This window comes from Vulpes vulpes, chromosome 9, assembly GCF_048418805.1.
Source record: "Vulpes vulpes isolate BD-2025 chromosome 9, VulVul3, whole genome shotgun sequence".
NCBI classification, from domain to species: Eukaryota; Metazoa; Chordata; class Mammalia; order Carnivora; family Canidae; genus Vulpes; species Vulpes vulpes.
Window position 1 is genome coordinate 39,457,288 of NC_132788.1, and position 17,241 is coordinate 39,474,528.

General features: G+C 38.3%; 1 protein-coding gene across 4 annotated transcripts in view; it reads left to right on the forward strand.

The window, feature by feature from the left end:
• The first annotated feature begins 272 nt into the window (after positions 1-272).
• Positions 273-17,241, forward strand: part of CDK8 (cyclin dependent kinase 8) — a 111,555-nt gene continuing 94,586 nt past the window's right edge. For 3 of the 4 annotated variants that reach the window (XM_025996687.2, XM_025996688.2, XM_072719846.1), the window contains exon 1: positions 273-874. In XM_025996687.2, the coding sequence (XP_025852472.1) occupies positions 747-874 (128 nt within the window). In that variant the 5' untranslated portion in view covers positions 273-746. The remainder of the gene's footprint in view (positions 875-17,241) is intronic. The other variant, XM_072719848.1, reaches the window with a different exon arrangement.

Below are 17,241 nucleotides of genomic sequence, written 5' to 3' on the forward strand. Positions count from 1 at the left end.
TCTGGGGCCCTGGCCGCCGTCGGGACAATCCACGTGGTTCATCCAGCGGCAGCTTTGGGCAGTGGCCACCCCGCTTCCTCCACCCGGTCCTCGAGGTGCGGGCCCCAGCGGGGCCGGACCGGCAACGCGGAGCGGGCTGCGGGGAGGCCCGGAGGCAGCCGGAGCCTTCGCGACGTTTTTGCGACAGCCGTGGCCGTGTTCCGCGCGTCCCCTCCCTCCCTCCTCTCTCTGAGGAGGTACCGGCTGTTGTGCGGCGCTGCCTTTCTGTTTGAGTGTATGAGGGAGAGAGTGAGTGAGTGAGTGTGAGCGTGTGTGTGAGAGCGGGTGAGGCGTGAGTGCGAGTGCAAGAGGAGGAGAGCCCGCCGCGGCCGCCCCGCCGCTCCCCGCCGCGGGAGCAGAACGCGCAGCAGGAGCGAGCCGGAGAGCCGGCGCCCCGGGAGCCCGCGGGGACAAGGGCAGAGACGCCGCTCCCCACCCCCAGCCCTCGTCCCTCCGCTGCGCCGCGCCCGGGGGAGCCTCCCCGTGCCCCCCCCTCCCGGCCGGCCTCTGCCCCGCCGTCCCCCTGGATGTCCCCGGCGCTCTCGCGGGGCCTCCTCCTGCTCTTGCCGCATCAGTCAGGCTGGTGCTGCGGCCGCCGGGCGTAGAGCGGGCGGGTTCCCGGGGGCTGCGGCTGCCGGTGCCTCCCCGGTCCCCACCCCTGCCCCCCGGCCCCCCGACCCAGCTCCCCGGCCCCGGAGGCTGTGACAATGGACTATGACTTTAAAGTGAAGCTGAGCAGCGAGCGGGAGCGGGTCGAGGACCTGTTTGAATACGAGGGCTGCAAAGTTGGCCGCGGCACTTATGGTCACGTCTACAAAGCCAAGAGGAAAGATGGGTGAGTGTTTGTGTCGGGGCCGGTGTCCGCGCTGGGCGGCGCTCCCGCAGGCCGAGGCAGGTAGCCCGGGGGGGGGGGGGGGTGCTGGGGCGCCGGCGTGCCGGGCTCCCACTTCCTCGGCACCAGCATCGGGTCCTGCCAGCCAGGTTTGGGGAGGAAGTGCCGTACGAGGGATCCAAGCCCACGCGAAACCCTGCCTGCCGCCGCCGCCTTCGTCTTCTACTTTGCTGGCTAATAGGGAGAAGCAGCATCTACTCCATGGGCTGTACACTTTTCCAGGATTTCGGTTATAGATTTTCAAAGAATTGTAGTAAAACGTCAGCTTAAATGATTTTCGTCGTTGGGGGGGGGGGTGCCTCGATTTATTATGGTGACCTTCTGGGGGATTTCCTCACGCCTCTGGAGTGAGATCCGTCAGTCTGGAAGGGAAGCTGCGATCCTTGCCCCCCACCACGGTGTGATTGATTTATTACCAAATTTGGATTTTATTTGGGGGGGGGGGGGGAGAAAGCAGCAGGTAAAGGTGATGCTGCAGAGTTCTTCGTAGTGATAATCGGATATAAATGTAGCAGTTGCTATTTAGAGATCATTAACCTGAGTTTTACATAGAACAATGGGGGTTTGGTGCAGGGTGGGTGGTGGGGAAAAAAAGGCAAGGGACAAATAGGGGACTATCTTGTTCAGGCCTGTTCCCCCAAAATGTAGCAGTCGGCAATGAACTGTAAATAGTCCCTTTGCTTTAAATATTTCCCCCTAGAAATAACTTAATTAAGTCTACGACTGGTAATGCTCTCAATTTAGTTTTTTAAACAGGCAAGTGAAGTGTTCATTTTTCCTTTGTCAGTAGATGAATGTCGTGTAATATTGACAAAAGAGAAGGCAATTCTTAGTTGAGGGGAAAATATATTTTATTAACTCCTTGTTTTCCTCTTGTAAAAACGTATGTTGCCTCTATCGCCTTTGACCGTACGGAAAATTGCTGGAAAGATAATGTCAGAGCTTATTATATAATCTTTAGATTTCAGTGTAAACAAAGTAGGTTTATTTGAATATCACTGTTAATTTGTTAGCTACCTTTCAACATTTAAAATGATTGCTTTTTTTTTTCCCCTCCCCAAATTAGGTAGGAGGGTATGTTCAGAACTATATTAGCACTAGAAAAATGAAACCATTCATAAAGCTGAAGTAAGTTGGGGGGAGCCATATTTATAAATACTTTAATATTCTGGATATTGGAAAAGGAAGTGTATATTCGACATTTTTCTTAGATTTAGTAAGATATCTTTTTAAAATAACTTAAAAGGGACTCTTAGAGGAAGATAGTGATTCTAATAAATTTAGTATGGTGCATTTCAGTGCTTATATGCAGCAATTAAAGCAGTACAGATATCTGCAAAAGGTCTGGATTTGAAAACTTGATACTCTGTGTGCTGCATGTATTTAAAAGTACTTAGTGGAAGATAATCTGGTGACATTTGAGAAATCGTAGACTGGAGATGCCTGTTGACTCTGTTGTTTATATTTTTAATTGAAAAATTCTAATAACATTTTTTAAAAATCACCTTTCTCATATAATATTTTTCAAAATCCTTAAACCATCTCCCTTTCCCCCAATATTATGTAATTTGGGGCATATTCAGAAAATCCCCAATCCCATGAGAGTAGACATAGTAGGACATCTAACTAGTCTGTCATCTGCTTTATAAAATTATGGTGACCTTAAATTATTTTTAATCTCTCTGAGAGAAGCCAGTTTTATTTTCATAAATTAATAGTTTAAGCTAATAAAATACATAAATTTATTAACTTTGATTTTATATTTTATTTTAAACCTATGATACTGTTTATTGCCAAGAGGTACTTTTAACCACATTTTATACCTCATGGTTAGGTTTTAATTTAGACTAAGAATAGTTTTAGAAGAATTATACAATTTGAAAATAGCTAAATGTATATACTATGTGAACATTTCTTAGGCATTTGTGAAAGCTGAAAAGTAGCATTGCATTTTGGGAAAAAAAATAACTTTATTTATAATTCTTTGGGCTTGTTTTCCAGCAACCTTTAATGATTTTGTTTATAGGATGAACTTTAAAAACATACAAAAGGATCAAATGTCAAGAGAGTTTTAGAATTACTTAAGACAGCTTTTGTTTTCCAGAGGGAATATTTTTGGTTTGGCTTCTTATAACCTCCCTCTGGTAAAATACTGCATTGTATTTATGAGGTTCTTTTGATCTTATGTCAGTGAAATGTAATTTAATGCATTTTAGTCCTGGTAAAATAAAATCTGTGGCTGTTTAATCTTTTGTAAAAAGATGATGATGAAATAATTTGTTTCTAGTATTGATTTACTTTCAAATTAAATTATACATTCTGTAACTGAAATTTCAGAGTACTCTAGGAACCCAGACAATTACACCTTCAAAGAGAATCCTGAGATTTACAATAAAATAGGTTTTGTTTAGACATATTTGCCTATTAAAATGAACATATGTAAATGTTGTATCCTTTCGGTTGTCCAGCAAGCATCACAGAACATGAGTACGTAGTAAAAGAATTTAGACCAGAGGAGTTAGCATCTTAAATTACTAAGTTTTAGGAAATAAAACAGCTCTCAGGGTCATTTCTTTCACTTAAAGAGTTATTAATACAGTCCTGCCAGGATCCTACACTTATGTTAAACTTCACATTTTAAGGAATATGGGGAATGAGGAAATATTTTATTTGAGGCATGATTATATATATGGAAAAAGGGTCTTTTATAATTGTGTTAATTTCAGATTCTAATAGAGTTAAAACATAAATGCACAATAAATCTTGGAAATAATTTGCTCTCACTGTCACCATAAATGAGATAGAGAGTGTCCTTTGTGTCTGAACACCAAAAGGGTACGGTACTCAGTAGGAAGCAAGGAGATTCATTTTCTTTCTGAGTCAGTTGCATTTCCTCTTTGCAGAATTTAGGCAACCAAACTCATTTTGTTCGAAAGAATGGAAAAGTGCAAGAAGATAGAAAACAGTTTGTATTTTTAAATTTTAAACTCTATTTGTAGGGACTGGACATTTCTAGAATTTAAAAATCAATTTGAGATAAGAGTGATCTCTAAAAGAGAAAAGCAAAAGAAATTCTCTTAAATAGTATTCTTAGTTTGCTGGACTCTGTTCAGAAGAACAGATAATATATAATTGGGGTTGTATTTGTGAGAGAGTGAGAAATACAAAGAAAACTTTTGTTGGGGTACTTTTGTAGGCAATGCAGAGATTAGTAGGCAGTAATATTGATAATAGCTAAATTATTGAGTAAGAACGAGGTCCTCGGCAAAGCCCTTTATATTCATCATCCATTTAATCCTCACAAGTACCCTATCAGGACAGTTCTGTTTTGCAGTTTTACAGGTGAGGAAACTGTAAGAAAGGTTAAACTATTAGAAAGGTTAAATTTGTTCATGGTTATATGACTAATTAAATGTCAGAGCTGCAATTAGGGGATTACAAACAGGTCTCTTACTCCAGAGCCCATGCTCTTAACCATTATGCTTCATATAATTAATACATTAAGATAAATGTAAACCTAGACATGGTGATTTGGTGTTTTAGTTGGTCATTCAGAAAACATGAATACCTTATCATAGTACTAGTCTTTTCAATTAATTTAAAAAATACTTTTTTAATACATTTCTGAACAGCCCTGGTTTTTTCAAGTGCGGCAAGTGTGTATGTAGATATGTGGGTGTATTTTTATGTACACACATACATGTGTATGTCTACAGATATACACGTGTATATATGTGTGTAGAGGGGAAACCAAACCTCTAATAAGGGATGTTAAGATAAGAAAGTTCTTTATCTAGTGGGAAAACTCTTAAGTTTGAGAGACTAGAAAACGGAGTTTGAGTTCAGATTCAGCCTCTGATTGATTACCAGTATGACCTTGGGCAAGTCACTTGCCTTTTGTAAGACCTTGGTTTCCTTATTTGTAAGACTGGAAGATTTGATTTGATAATTTTTAAGATCTTTTCTAGTATTATGATTTCAGAAAGTAAAAATTATGAATATGTAATACTTTTGCAAGATGAGATAAACAACTACTGAAACAAATTTTACTTTAAACAATGATACACTTTTATGTTTCTTAGTGTTGTGCTTTAACATGCGTTCTTACCAGCTTCCTAAAAGAAGTTAACTTCCAAAGACTTGCCAGCTACTTTACCTGTCTTACTACTGTAGCATTCCATCATCTTTATTTCTTCAGATGTCAGGATTTACTGGCTAGCACTTGCTCCCACTCCTGTGAACCATTCATTTGATAGCTAGCACAAGGAACTCTTCTGATTCAGTCTGCTTTGGAGCTTTAACTCAGTTTTAATTCCTTAATTATGATCAGAACTTGATGGTACCCTTTATTTCCACTGACAGAATCTAATAGTTTTTCTTCTGAATTTTGTTGAACTCTATATCTGTGTTCAATTTGATTTAAGTATTTCTTTAGATGTCAAAATGCCAGATACAACATATATACCCATTACTGAGGATTTTGCATGCCCAATAAGGAATATTCCTTATAACTTCTAAAAAAATATGATTGAAAGGAACAAGCAGAATATTTACTATGCACTCTGTGTTACTTGCTGTTGAATTCATCTACCTTAGATATTCAGTGCATTCAGATCCACTGTTTAGGCCACTTGGAGGTTTCATGCTTATATCTCATTTTCTTAGTAGCCAGACTGGCACATTCATTCATTTGGGATTTGTTCATTTGACTTTTCCTTTTCTTTTTTTTTTTTTTTTAAGATTTTATTTATTTTGACAGAGCACAAGCAGGGGGAGAGGCAGGTAGAGGGAGAGCGAAAAGCAGGTTCTCCGCTGAGTAGAGAACCTGACATGGGGCTCGATCCCAGGACCCTGGGACTATGACCTGAACCGAAGACAGACACTTAACCTACTGAGCACCCAGGCGCCCCTACTTTTTGTTTCTTTCAATATTTGAAGAAACCCATTCAGTCATTCATTAACCAGTATTTATTGGACCCTTTTACGTGCCAAGCACTGTCCAAAGTATTGGGAATACAAAGATGAGTAAAATATTCCATTAATTGAGGAGGTATCTAATGGGGAAATAAATGTAAAATAAACGAGGCAGCCCGGGTGGCTCAGTGGTATAGCCACCTGGGCTGCCTTCAGCCCAGGGTGTGATCCTGGAGACCCAGGAATCGAGTTCCGTGTCAGGCTCCCTGCATGGAGCCTGCTTCTCCCTCTGTCTGTGTTTCTGCCTCTCTCTCTCTCTCTCTCTCTCTCTCTCTCGATCTCTTTGTGTGTGTGTGTCTCTCATGAATAAATAAAAATCTTTAAAAAATGTAAATAAACGGTAGCAATTTAATAAGCACTATAATAATTAATACAAGGTGCTTTTGGAACACAGAGATGGAAAGTCCCAACTGCTTAGGGTTTTTAAGGAAAGCTTCTCAAAGAAGGCAACATTTTGTTTGACTCCTAAAAGATGGGGAAGATCTTATCAGGAAGGATCTTTTAAGAGGACTGGGATAAAAAGGAATGCTTTTGCTTTTTTATTATGCTCTTACAGATCCCAGCAAATTTTGTGCATTTGAATTTTTTCTTCTCACGCCTTACCTCTTCACATCTTTCTGCCTTTGAACTCCTGCTGTATGTGTTGTATTATGTACATGCACTACAGATGGTCCGTTGTACCCACTGCACACGATGAGGTTTCTGTTATTTCACAGTGAACACCTTAATTCTTTGTGTGGCAGTTTTCCATCAGAAGAGTGTTGCTGAATCAGAGTACAAGCAGCCTCTGAAATTCAACTGTCTGACTTAAGAATTTCTCTCTCATGTGTAAAGCTGTCATGGCGGAACTCCATTTTGGTTACAGCTCTGGATAGCAGATGATTCTACCTTGGTCTCACCTTCATGAAGAGCAGGGAGCCAGAATTTTCTATGCTGCAAGATGGTGGTGGCAACAAATTGGAGGGGAATTTCTCTTGTTGGAATCTTGATGTGTGAAGAAGAGATGGGAGGGAGGTAGGGGAGATGGCTTCCAGCATCCTGGATTTCAGCTAGGAAAATAGAAATAATGAAAGATTATTATAAATTATTATAGGCTATTTGCAAACTTACCTACTTTTAAAAAAATTATTTCTCTTAGCAAATGTGTTTAGAATTATGATTTATAAACATTTAAAATGTTACCCATATGTAAGTTGGGAACTGTATATGCCAAATCAGTATATGCCAAATATTATCTCCTATGGCTGGTGTCATCTTTCTTGTAGTGCCTTTTGTTGTTGAATCTAGTCCTCATTCTCTCTTTATTCTTTTTTTTATTGTTTTTCTGTTCTTAGTTGCTGCTAGATAATGAAAATCCTTTGCCCTTTCCTTCTGCAGAACAATTTGTAAATCCTTTCCTTCACACCAGCTTAGGTAGGCCTTGTTCATCTCTTTGTTACTTAGAAACTACTAAGATATTTTTTGTTTTTACATATGGCTTGTTACTTCAAGGTGGTTCTTGTCACTAAAAAGTGACCATCAGCTGTTATTTTGATCTTAATACTTGAAGACCTTGATTTTAGTGTCATGATTCTTAAGATTCTTCAGTATGGTTATTGTCAAAGTCACAAAACCAGTCCGTGCTGTAGTAAGCTTCCTTTACTGATGGAATTATATCATGTCCTTCAGATGTGTTATGGCAGAAAAAAAAAAATGGCTGAGAACCCCCTTTTTAAAATTGATATATATTACATACCATAATATTCACCCTTTTAAAGGGTACAATCTACTGCTTTTTGGTACATTCCCAAGGCTGTGCACTCATTACCCCTCTCTAATTCCAGACCATTTTTATTGCCCCAAAAAGAAACCCCATATCAGTTAGCTGTCACTCCACATCCCTTGTCTTCCCAGCTTCTGGCAACCACTATAATACACTTTCTTTTTCTATGGATTTACCTATTCCAAACATTTCATATAAATGGAATTATACAGTGTGTGGCTTTTTTTTTGTTTTGTTTTTTTACTTAGCATAATGTCTTTAAGGTTCATCTATCTTGTGTATGTATTAGTATTTCATTCCCTTTTATGATTGAATAATACTGAATCGTATGAATATACATTTTGTTTACCCATTCGTTAATTGGTAGATGTTTGTTTTACTTCTATTTTTTGGTTATTATGAATAATGCTGCTATAACATTCATGTTTGAGTTGTGTGAGTATTTGTTTTCAGTTCTCTGGGCATATACTCAGGTATGTTTAACTCTCTGTTTAGCTTTTTGAGAGAACCACCAAATTTTTCAAGGCAGCAAAGAACCACTTTTGAGTAGCTTTATCTTGTCTTTAGTTTAGGACCAAGGTCTTTGTCGTTTGTGAGACCTGACTATCCTATCTTATTCCCAGAATATTGTTCACACCTTTGTCCGTTGTAGTGATTCTGAAATAACAGATTAATACAGGTGCTCCTTCATCAAATCAGACTATCATTCTGAGCTTTGTCTCAGGCAGGACCTTGTGCTGGAAAATTTTCCCTCCAACTGAGGTAGGTTCTAACATTTAGATTCAGAAATCCTAACTACTTTATCTTAACATACAACTCCAATAATTCCCTCTTCACTCATCACCTCACAAAACATATTTAGTCCTTCATAGATGTATTATGTAACTACTTCAGTGAATATGTGGTTAATGTTTATATGTCCTTTGGGTCTATCTGGTGAATGTTTATGGGTTAGATATTATAGATTTCCTCTAGGGCAGTATAATTGTGTTCCCCTCAGTTCCTGGCATATTGCCAAATGTTGACAGGTATTTAATACTTTTTTTTTTTTGGTTTACATGAAATTCATATTTGAAAGTCTTCCTTTTAAGTTTGCTGAAATTAAAAACTTGAGCATATTACAGGAGACTAAACATCTTGTGAAAATACTCAGAGAAGCAGAATTTGGTACCAGGAGCAGAATTGAAGAAAACCAAAAACCAAGGGCAGGGCAAACTTTGTTAATCAGTTGAACTAAATACAAATCGTAGGTATTTAGGGATCCCTGGGTGGCTCAGCGGTTTAGCTCCTGCCTTCGGCCCAGGGCTTGATCCTGGAGTTCCAGGATCGATTCCCGCATCTGGCTCCCTGCGTGGAGCCTGCTTCTCCCTCTGCCTGTGTCTCTGCCTCTCTCTCTTGGTCTCTCATGAATAAAAAAAAAAAAAAAATCTTTAAAAATAAAATCGTAGGTATTTGAAAAATTGAACCATTACAAAGAATATTTGACATTTCATTATAGTTTCCCTTTAGCTGTAGTTTTTGTTTTATTTTTGGTAAAAAAAATTTTTTTAACGTGTTTAAAAAACATTATTTGCCTAATATCTGTAATATGTCAGGTTGTGTGCCAGATGTGAGTGATTCAGCAGTCAGTAGGCCATGGTCTAAGTCCTTAGGGAACTTAGAGACTTGAGTGATACAGACAAATAAAAAGTTAATGAGAGCACCGAGGGATAGGGCTGTGGTAGGGAGAATACATAGGTTACCATAGGGTACCTGACCAGTTCTGGGGGTTCAAGGATGGTATTTCAGTTGTGACTTGAAATATAGTTAGAAGTTACACAAGTGAATGGACAGTGCACAAGAATGAGTGAGGGTTGGGGAGTTACAGTACAGGCTAGAGGGGCAGCATCTGGTTCCAGAATTGTTTATAAAGGAAGGGTTTCTATCTGGTTGAAAAGGGAGTGTGTAGGGGTTGTATGGTGTGTAGTAAACACGTTTTAATTTAAATTATTTATTTGAAGTGATTTCAGGAACTTTGATGTCGTGTTGTAGGAGGAAAGGCTAAATAAAGTTCTCTCCACAACCCTTTGGAGCCACTGCTGAGCAGCATTTATGAAGGAAAGATAGTATGGTAAAGAAATTGAAAGAGTTCCAATGCCAGATCTTAGTAGTAATGGATGAGGTGAGAGGTATAAAAAAATCAGTTGGAGAAGTGGGGTCTTAGAAATCACGTCAGGGTCTTCGTTTTTCTTTTTCTTTTATACTGAAGACAATAGGACCATTTATTTGTAGGATTTTAAGCAGCTAGTAACAAGTTCAGATTAAGTATTTTAAAAGATTGCTTGGCAATACATTCAGAATAACTTCAGGGAACTGGGGTTAGGAGAATGTAATAGTAATCTAGGTGGGAGATTTTGGAGGTTTGAATTAGGATATGATTAAGGGAACGAGGAACAATTGATAGGATTTGTTAATTTACTGGATGTGTGAGAGAAAGAGGTAAGGACTGAGGAGAAGGCCCTAGGTTTCTGGTATGAGCTGTGGGATGTTGCCATTCACACAGCCAAAACAAGAAAAGGAGCAAGTTTGAGTTTTGATGTATTAAGTTTTGTGTACCTGTTAAACATGTAAGAAGAAATGTCCATTAGGCAGGTACATGAGTCTAGTGCAAGAGAGAGAGCTGGGTAGAGATAAATTTGGGAGTTACCAGGTACTTGAAGCTTCACAAGATCTTAAAATTGCCTAGGGAAAGTGTAGAGTGAGAAGAAGTCCTAGGATAGAATGTAGGAAAAAAGATGGTTCATCCAGGAGGCCAGTAAGTTGAGTCCTGAGGAGGACAAAACTCAGGATCAACCACATTGTGCAACAGGATTTGTGCAGTGTATAGCTTATTGGCTATAAACTTGGAGAAAAACCAGGACCTTGTCAGTAGAAGCATAATAGCTAAGAAGAGAGTGTTTTCAGAAGGAGTGGTAGGCATACCTTATGCCACACACAGAGCAGGGGAGATAATGGTGTTCAGGCTAAGTAATGTATTTTAAACAAAAGAAAAATTCAGTGAAAGATTTTTGGACACTAGACCTGAAATTATATCTCACTTTGTAGATTTTATCCAAAATGTTTTGTGGTACTTTTATGGGTATTATCATTCAGGGCCAAGCAGTGAAAAACTTTACTTCCATCTTTGTTCTATATTAGCTGTATTATTGAAGCTAAACCTGTAGATACTAGCTTGCTATTTCTTTGTTAGTTTGTTCTTTCATTCCATACTCTTCAAGACAGTTTATTTTTTAAGTAAAATAACTTTTTTCCCCTCTGATTATAAAAGTGATACAAGTTCATTGTAGAGAATTCATAGTCCAAGGAGACCTGGGTGGCTCAGTGCTTGAGCATCCGCCTTTGGTTCAGGTTGTGATCTCGGGGTCTTGGGAATGAGTCCTGCATTGGGATCCCTACAGGGAGCCTGCTTCTCCCGCTGCCTTTGTCTCTGCCTCTCTCTCTGTGTCTCTCATGAATAAATAAATAAAATCTTAAAAAAAAAATTCATAGTCCAGAACTGTATACAGAAACTAAAAGCCCTAACTCTACTACTAGGAGACAATTACTATTTTCTTTATCATCTTCACAGATAACACTGTAAGTAGAGATTAATGAAATCTATTATGATCTTGCTTTTTTTTCATTCAAAAATATTATGCATCTTTTCCTTTTCCTGTTAATAATTACAGCTCTAAATAATCAGTTTTAATTATTGCAGTCATTACACATGTATGAATGTAAATATATATCTGGTGAAACAGTTCTCTAGTGATAGAAAAAATTTAACTAGTCTCCAAATTTTACCCATTAGTTATCAAAGGATCTCCTAGAAAATGTGTCTGCAGTTCTCCAACTGTAGCAAGTCCTTGAAGCAGTTTCAGGGTCAAAGGTTTTATACTTCAAACAACTGTCTTTTTATTATAAAATAAGATTGGGATATATAGGTCATATATCCTCATGATAAAAACTCAAATCGTACATAAGGATAACTAAGAAAATCTAAGTCTTCCTCTTTAGGACAATCATTGTCAGTGGCCCCTTAAATATATGCATATAGAAGCATATATATGTATGGGTAGACTTTAAAATTTATTATGATACATCATTCATTTTGAGCAGACAGTACATGCATATGAAAAAAAAATGTAAGTACACTGAGGAAGTTTAAACTGAAGAGTTCTCACTCTGTCTCCTCTAGCCACTCAGGTCCTCTTTCCAGAGCTGTTCACTGATAGTTTTCTTGTGTATGCTCTCCAGTTTGTGGAAACAAACATCTTTTGACTTTGTTTATGTTACTATTTTTCATGTACAACTCTTATTTTTATGAAGACACATTTATCATTCATTTCTTTAATGGCTGCTGGGTTATTTGTCAGAATTAGTTAGAAAGGTCTGTATGTCATTATCTTTAAACACAAATTGTATGGTACTGTGTATATAATTCTGTGCCTTTTTCCAGTTTATATGTTTTGGTGATCAGTACCTGCACATACGACACAGTTCATTGCATCAGCTCATAATCTCGTTTTTTTGTTGTTGTTTTTAAAGATTTTATTTATTTCTTCATGAGAGACACAGAGACAGGGAGAGACATAGGCATAGGGAGAAGCAGGCTCCCTACAAGGAGGTTGATGTGGGACTCAATCCCAGGACCCCGGGATCATGACCTGAGCCAAAGGCAGACACTCAACTGCTGAGCCACCCAGGCATCCCTCATCATCTCATTTTATGGATATAATGAAATATATTGGTCTACTTGAAGGACATTTAGATTCTTTCACTTTTTTGTGCTCCATAAAAGCACTTCAATAAATGTCCTTTACATCTGTCTGTGCACACAGCATTCTCTCAAATGGGAACAGAGCTTCTCAAGTCCCCAAAATTTCCCACAGAGATATTTGCTGTGGCTGATACCCCTTGCAAAGAGTAAAGTTTTCATGAAGCAAAAGAAGCTCCTTTGCCCTATCTACAGAGACTTTCAGTCCTCCTGGCTTTCTCTCAGTGGTCCTAGAAGCTGGTCATTATGCCCATACACAAGTCACTGATAATAACTCTGGTACATCACTGCAGGACTAGTGAAGTGCAGGTCAGTTTCTCAGGAATAAGTCTTAATAGACCTGGGTTAAGGCTCTTCTGTGGGCCAATCTTAGTCTTCTAAAAAGGTTCCACCAATTACATTCACATCAAAACTCCAAAAGCAAAACTTATCTGAAAGGAAGAAGTGGGAATAGATACAGTAATGATGTGTTTGAATCATGGGGGTTAAACACTTGTAAAGTTTAGATTATTCTTTGGGAACTTTTGCTTTGAGTTTTCTTTCCCCACATAGTCCTGTGTATTTTAGATTATTTGTTGGGATAGAAAAATTTAAGAGCCATGTGGATGTTTAAAGTTATAGTCCTTATTATGTTTACATTTTATTTTATGTTCATTTCATCAAATTTCTGTATTCCCACTTAATTCTGCTGGTACACTTTGTTCCTATTACAAGTAACTAATGTTCTGGATGTGTTCTACCTCTAGCCACTTAACACTGACTTTTACTAGAAGATTCCTTCCGTTTCCTGTTACTTGGCTTTGGTCATCCTTTCATTGTTGCCCAGCACTGAGCTTCATCCAGTCTTTTCCTTTCTCCCCCTTTTTGGCTTACTTTTTCTGTGTGTGTCTGTGTGTTTTAATTTCATTTTATTTAAAGTCAGTTAATTAACATATAGTATATTATTAATTTCAGAGGTAGAGTTCAGTGATTCATCAGTTGCACATAACACCAAGTACTCATTACATCACATGCCCTCTTTAATGTCCATCACCCAGTTACCCCATCCTCCCACTCTTCCCTCGCCCCCCCCCCCCCCCCCAGCAGCCCTCAGTTTGTTTTCTATGGTTAAAAGTCTCTTGTGGGGGATGCCTGGGTGGCTCAGCAGTTGAAGGTCTGCCTTCAGCCTGAGGCATGATCCTGGAGTCCTGGGATCGAGCCCCACATTGGGCTCCCTGCATGGAGCCTGCTTCTCCCTTTGCCTGTCTCTGCTTCTCTCTCTCTCTCTCTCTCTCTCTCTCTTTCTCATGAATAAATAAATAAAATCTTTTTTAAAAAAAGATGTAATTAGAGGAGACAAACCACAAGAGACTTTTTTTTAAAGATTTTATTTATTTCATTTTTTCTGATGGCTGAGTATTCCATTATATATATAGATAGATAGAAGATAGGTAAACCCCATCTTTTCTACCCGTTCATCTGAGCTCTTTCCATAGTTTGGCTATTGTGGACATTGCTGCTGTAAACATTGGGGTGCAAGTGCCCCTTCGGATCACTACATTTGTATCTTTTGGATAAATACTTAGTGCAATTGCTGGGTCATAGGGTAGCTCTATTTTTAACTTTTTGAGGAATCTCAATACTCTTTTCCAGAGTGGCTGTACCAGCTTGCATTCCCACAAGCAGTGTAAGAGGGTTCACCTTTCTCCACATCCTCACCAACATTTGTTGTTTCCTTACTTGTTAATTTTAGCCATTCTGACTGGTGTAGAGTGGTATCTCACTATGGTTTTGATTTGTATTTCCCTGAGGTCAAGTGATGTTGGACATTTTTCAGGCGTCTGTTGGCCATTTCTATGTCTTCTTTGGAGAAATATGTTTATATCTTCTGCCCATTTGACTGGATTATTTGTCTTTTGAGTGTTGAGTTTGATAAGTTTATAGATTTTGGATACTAGTCCTTTATCTGATAAGATATTTGTAAATATCTAGTCCCATTCCGTAGATTGTCTTTTGGTTTTGTTGACTGTTTCCTTCCTGTGCAAAAGCTTTTTATTTTAATGAAGTCCCAATTTGCTTCTGTTTTGTACTGATTCTGGTGTTGGTCTTGTGCTTTGTCACCTGTCTTGGTGACCTCTTGGCTTGCCTCCATAGACTGAGAAACTGGAGCTCATTATGCTGCCAATGGAATTGCTTGACTTTGTGTGTTCAGCAGAGGTAATCATTCATGGTAGATAAGCAGGCAGATGATTATCTGTAAGATAATTCTGATGCATTTAAATTTTGAAGTGATTTTTATTAAAAGTTTTAAGTACTGTAAAAAATAATTCTTTATAGATATTTCTGCTGGACAGAAGTTGGGAAGGTATTTACTCTGTATACAGAGATACAAAGTTAAGAAATGCACAAACATTTTATCTTTTTTTAAATGTATTTATTTATTAGAGAGAGAGAGCATAAGCAGGGGGAGCACCAGAGGGAGAGGGAGAAGGAGACTCCCCACTGAGCAGGGAGCCTGACATGGGGCTCATGGGGCTCAGTCCCAGGATTCCTGGTCCATGTCCTGAGCCAAAGGCAGACACTTAACCGACTGAGCCACCCAGGTGCACCTATCTTCTTATCTTAAAATCTATTAGTATAAATGAGTCCAGCTCTACTTGAAAACTTAGACCAGATATCATGAAGCTGAAAAGTTACTATTGTCCTGTTTTAGCCAAGACTAGCTGACCTTTGCATATCCTCTTTAGCCTTGTGATGAGTTAGACTTGGAAGTACATAAGTGGAAAAAAAAAACAAAAACAAGGAAATCTATCAAAGTAGCATGCACATCTCATAGTTCATCTGTTTGTCTTCTGGGTTTTTGTTTTTGTTTTTGTTTTTTTGGTTTGGACCATTCAATTCTAAAAGGTATTTCAGCCTGATGTTCTTTAAGTACTTTAGGTTTTCAGAGCAATCAAAAACTAAGTATAACACTTTTAAACCTTATTGATTCTGATCATGGAAAGTCTTTGTTTCTATTGCACTTTGTGTAACTGGAAATATGTTTGCTGGTTTCCACATCAAAATGCGGTACAATTACATTTTGCCTTGGTGAAATCTTGTACTATAATTATCCCAGAACATTTTGGAATGTAAGATAACATTTGCCACTAGTTATTTATTTTAAAAGTGTTTAAAAGTACTTTTGATTAAGTTGCAGTGTACTAAGTAGGGATATTAAATCCCAGTTATCTTTATGGGGATAATATTAACGATACCTTCCAAGAAGTTACAAATTTATAGTTTGTAATTTTTTTTTTAAGTAGGCTCCATGTGGGGTTTGAACCCACAACCCTGAGACCAAGACCTGAACTGAGATCAAAAGTCAGACAAACCGACTGAGCCACCCAGGCACCCCCATAAAAGTTTGTTATAGCTTTATGGAGATAAAATTCACATACTATACACTTAACTTATTTTAAGTGTACAATTCACTGTTTTTTTTTTTTTTAACATATTTAGAGGGTTGTGCAGTTATCACCACAATCTAATTTTAATTAGAATTAAAGAATTAAAGGGCCAGAATGTTTTTGGCCCTTCTAAAAGAAACCTTGTACCCATTAGCAGTCATTCCCCCTTTCCCTTCAGTCCTCTAGCCCTTTGCAACCACAAATCTGCTTTCTGCGTCTTGATTTGCCTATGGTAGACATTTCATTTAAATGAAATCACACAGTATGTGGTCTTTTGTGACTGCCTTCTTTCACTTAACATAATGTTTTCAAGGCTCCTCAATGATTTAGCATGTATCACATTTTGTTTAGTCATTTATCAGTTGATGGATATTTGATTTGTTAGCACTTTTTGGTTATCAGGAGTAATGCTAATACAGACATTGGTGTACAACTATTTGAGTTCCTGACTTCAGTTCCTTAGGTATATACCTAGGAATGGAATTGATGGATCATATGGTACTCTGCTTAATTTTTGAGTAACTGCCAAACTATTTCCACAGCGGCTGCACCATTTTACATCCCTACCAGCAATGCACTAGGGTTCCAATTTCTCCACATTCTTGGCCAACACATATTTTCCTTTTTTTTTTTTTTTTTTTTTAAAGTATAGCGATCCATATGAGTATTAAGCGGTATCTCATTGTGGGGTTGTGGGGTTTTTTTTTCATTGTGGTTTGATTTGCATTTCCCGAATGACAGTGATGTTGAGCATCTTGTCGTGTATTGACCATTTGTATATCTTTTTGCGAAAATATCAAATTCTTTGCTCATTTTAAGATTCAGTTATCTTTCCATTATTGAGTTATAGGAGTTCTTTTTAATATTCTGGATACTAGATCCTTATCACATACATGATTTGCAAATATTTTTCCCACTCTGAATTGTCTTTTTACTTTCTTTTTGGTGTTCTTTATAGCACAGAAGTTTTTAATTTTGATGCAATCTAGTGTACTTATTTTTCCTTTTGCCACTTGTGCTTTTGCTGTTGTATTCAAAACCTACTGGCCGACCCAAGGTCACAAAGACTTAATGTTTTTTCCTAAGAGTTTTATAATTTTAACTGTTAGATTTAGATCTGTGATAAAATTTGAATATTGTGGGATTGGGGTCCTAACTTTGTTCTTTTGCTGCTTGTGGACATCCCAGGATCTTTGAATTGTCTGGGCACCTTTGTTAAAAATCAGTTGCTCCTAAATGTAGGATTTTTTTCCTGCACTCTCAGTTAGTTTTACTGATCTATATGTTTGTTCATAAGCCAGTATTACACTACATTATCGTCCGTTTTGAAATTGGGAAGTTTGAGTGCTCC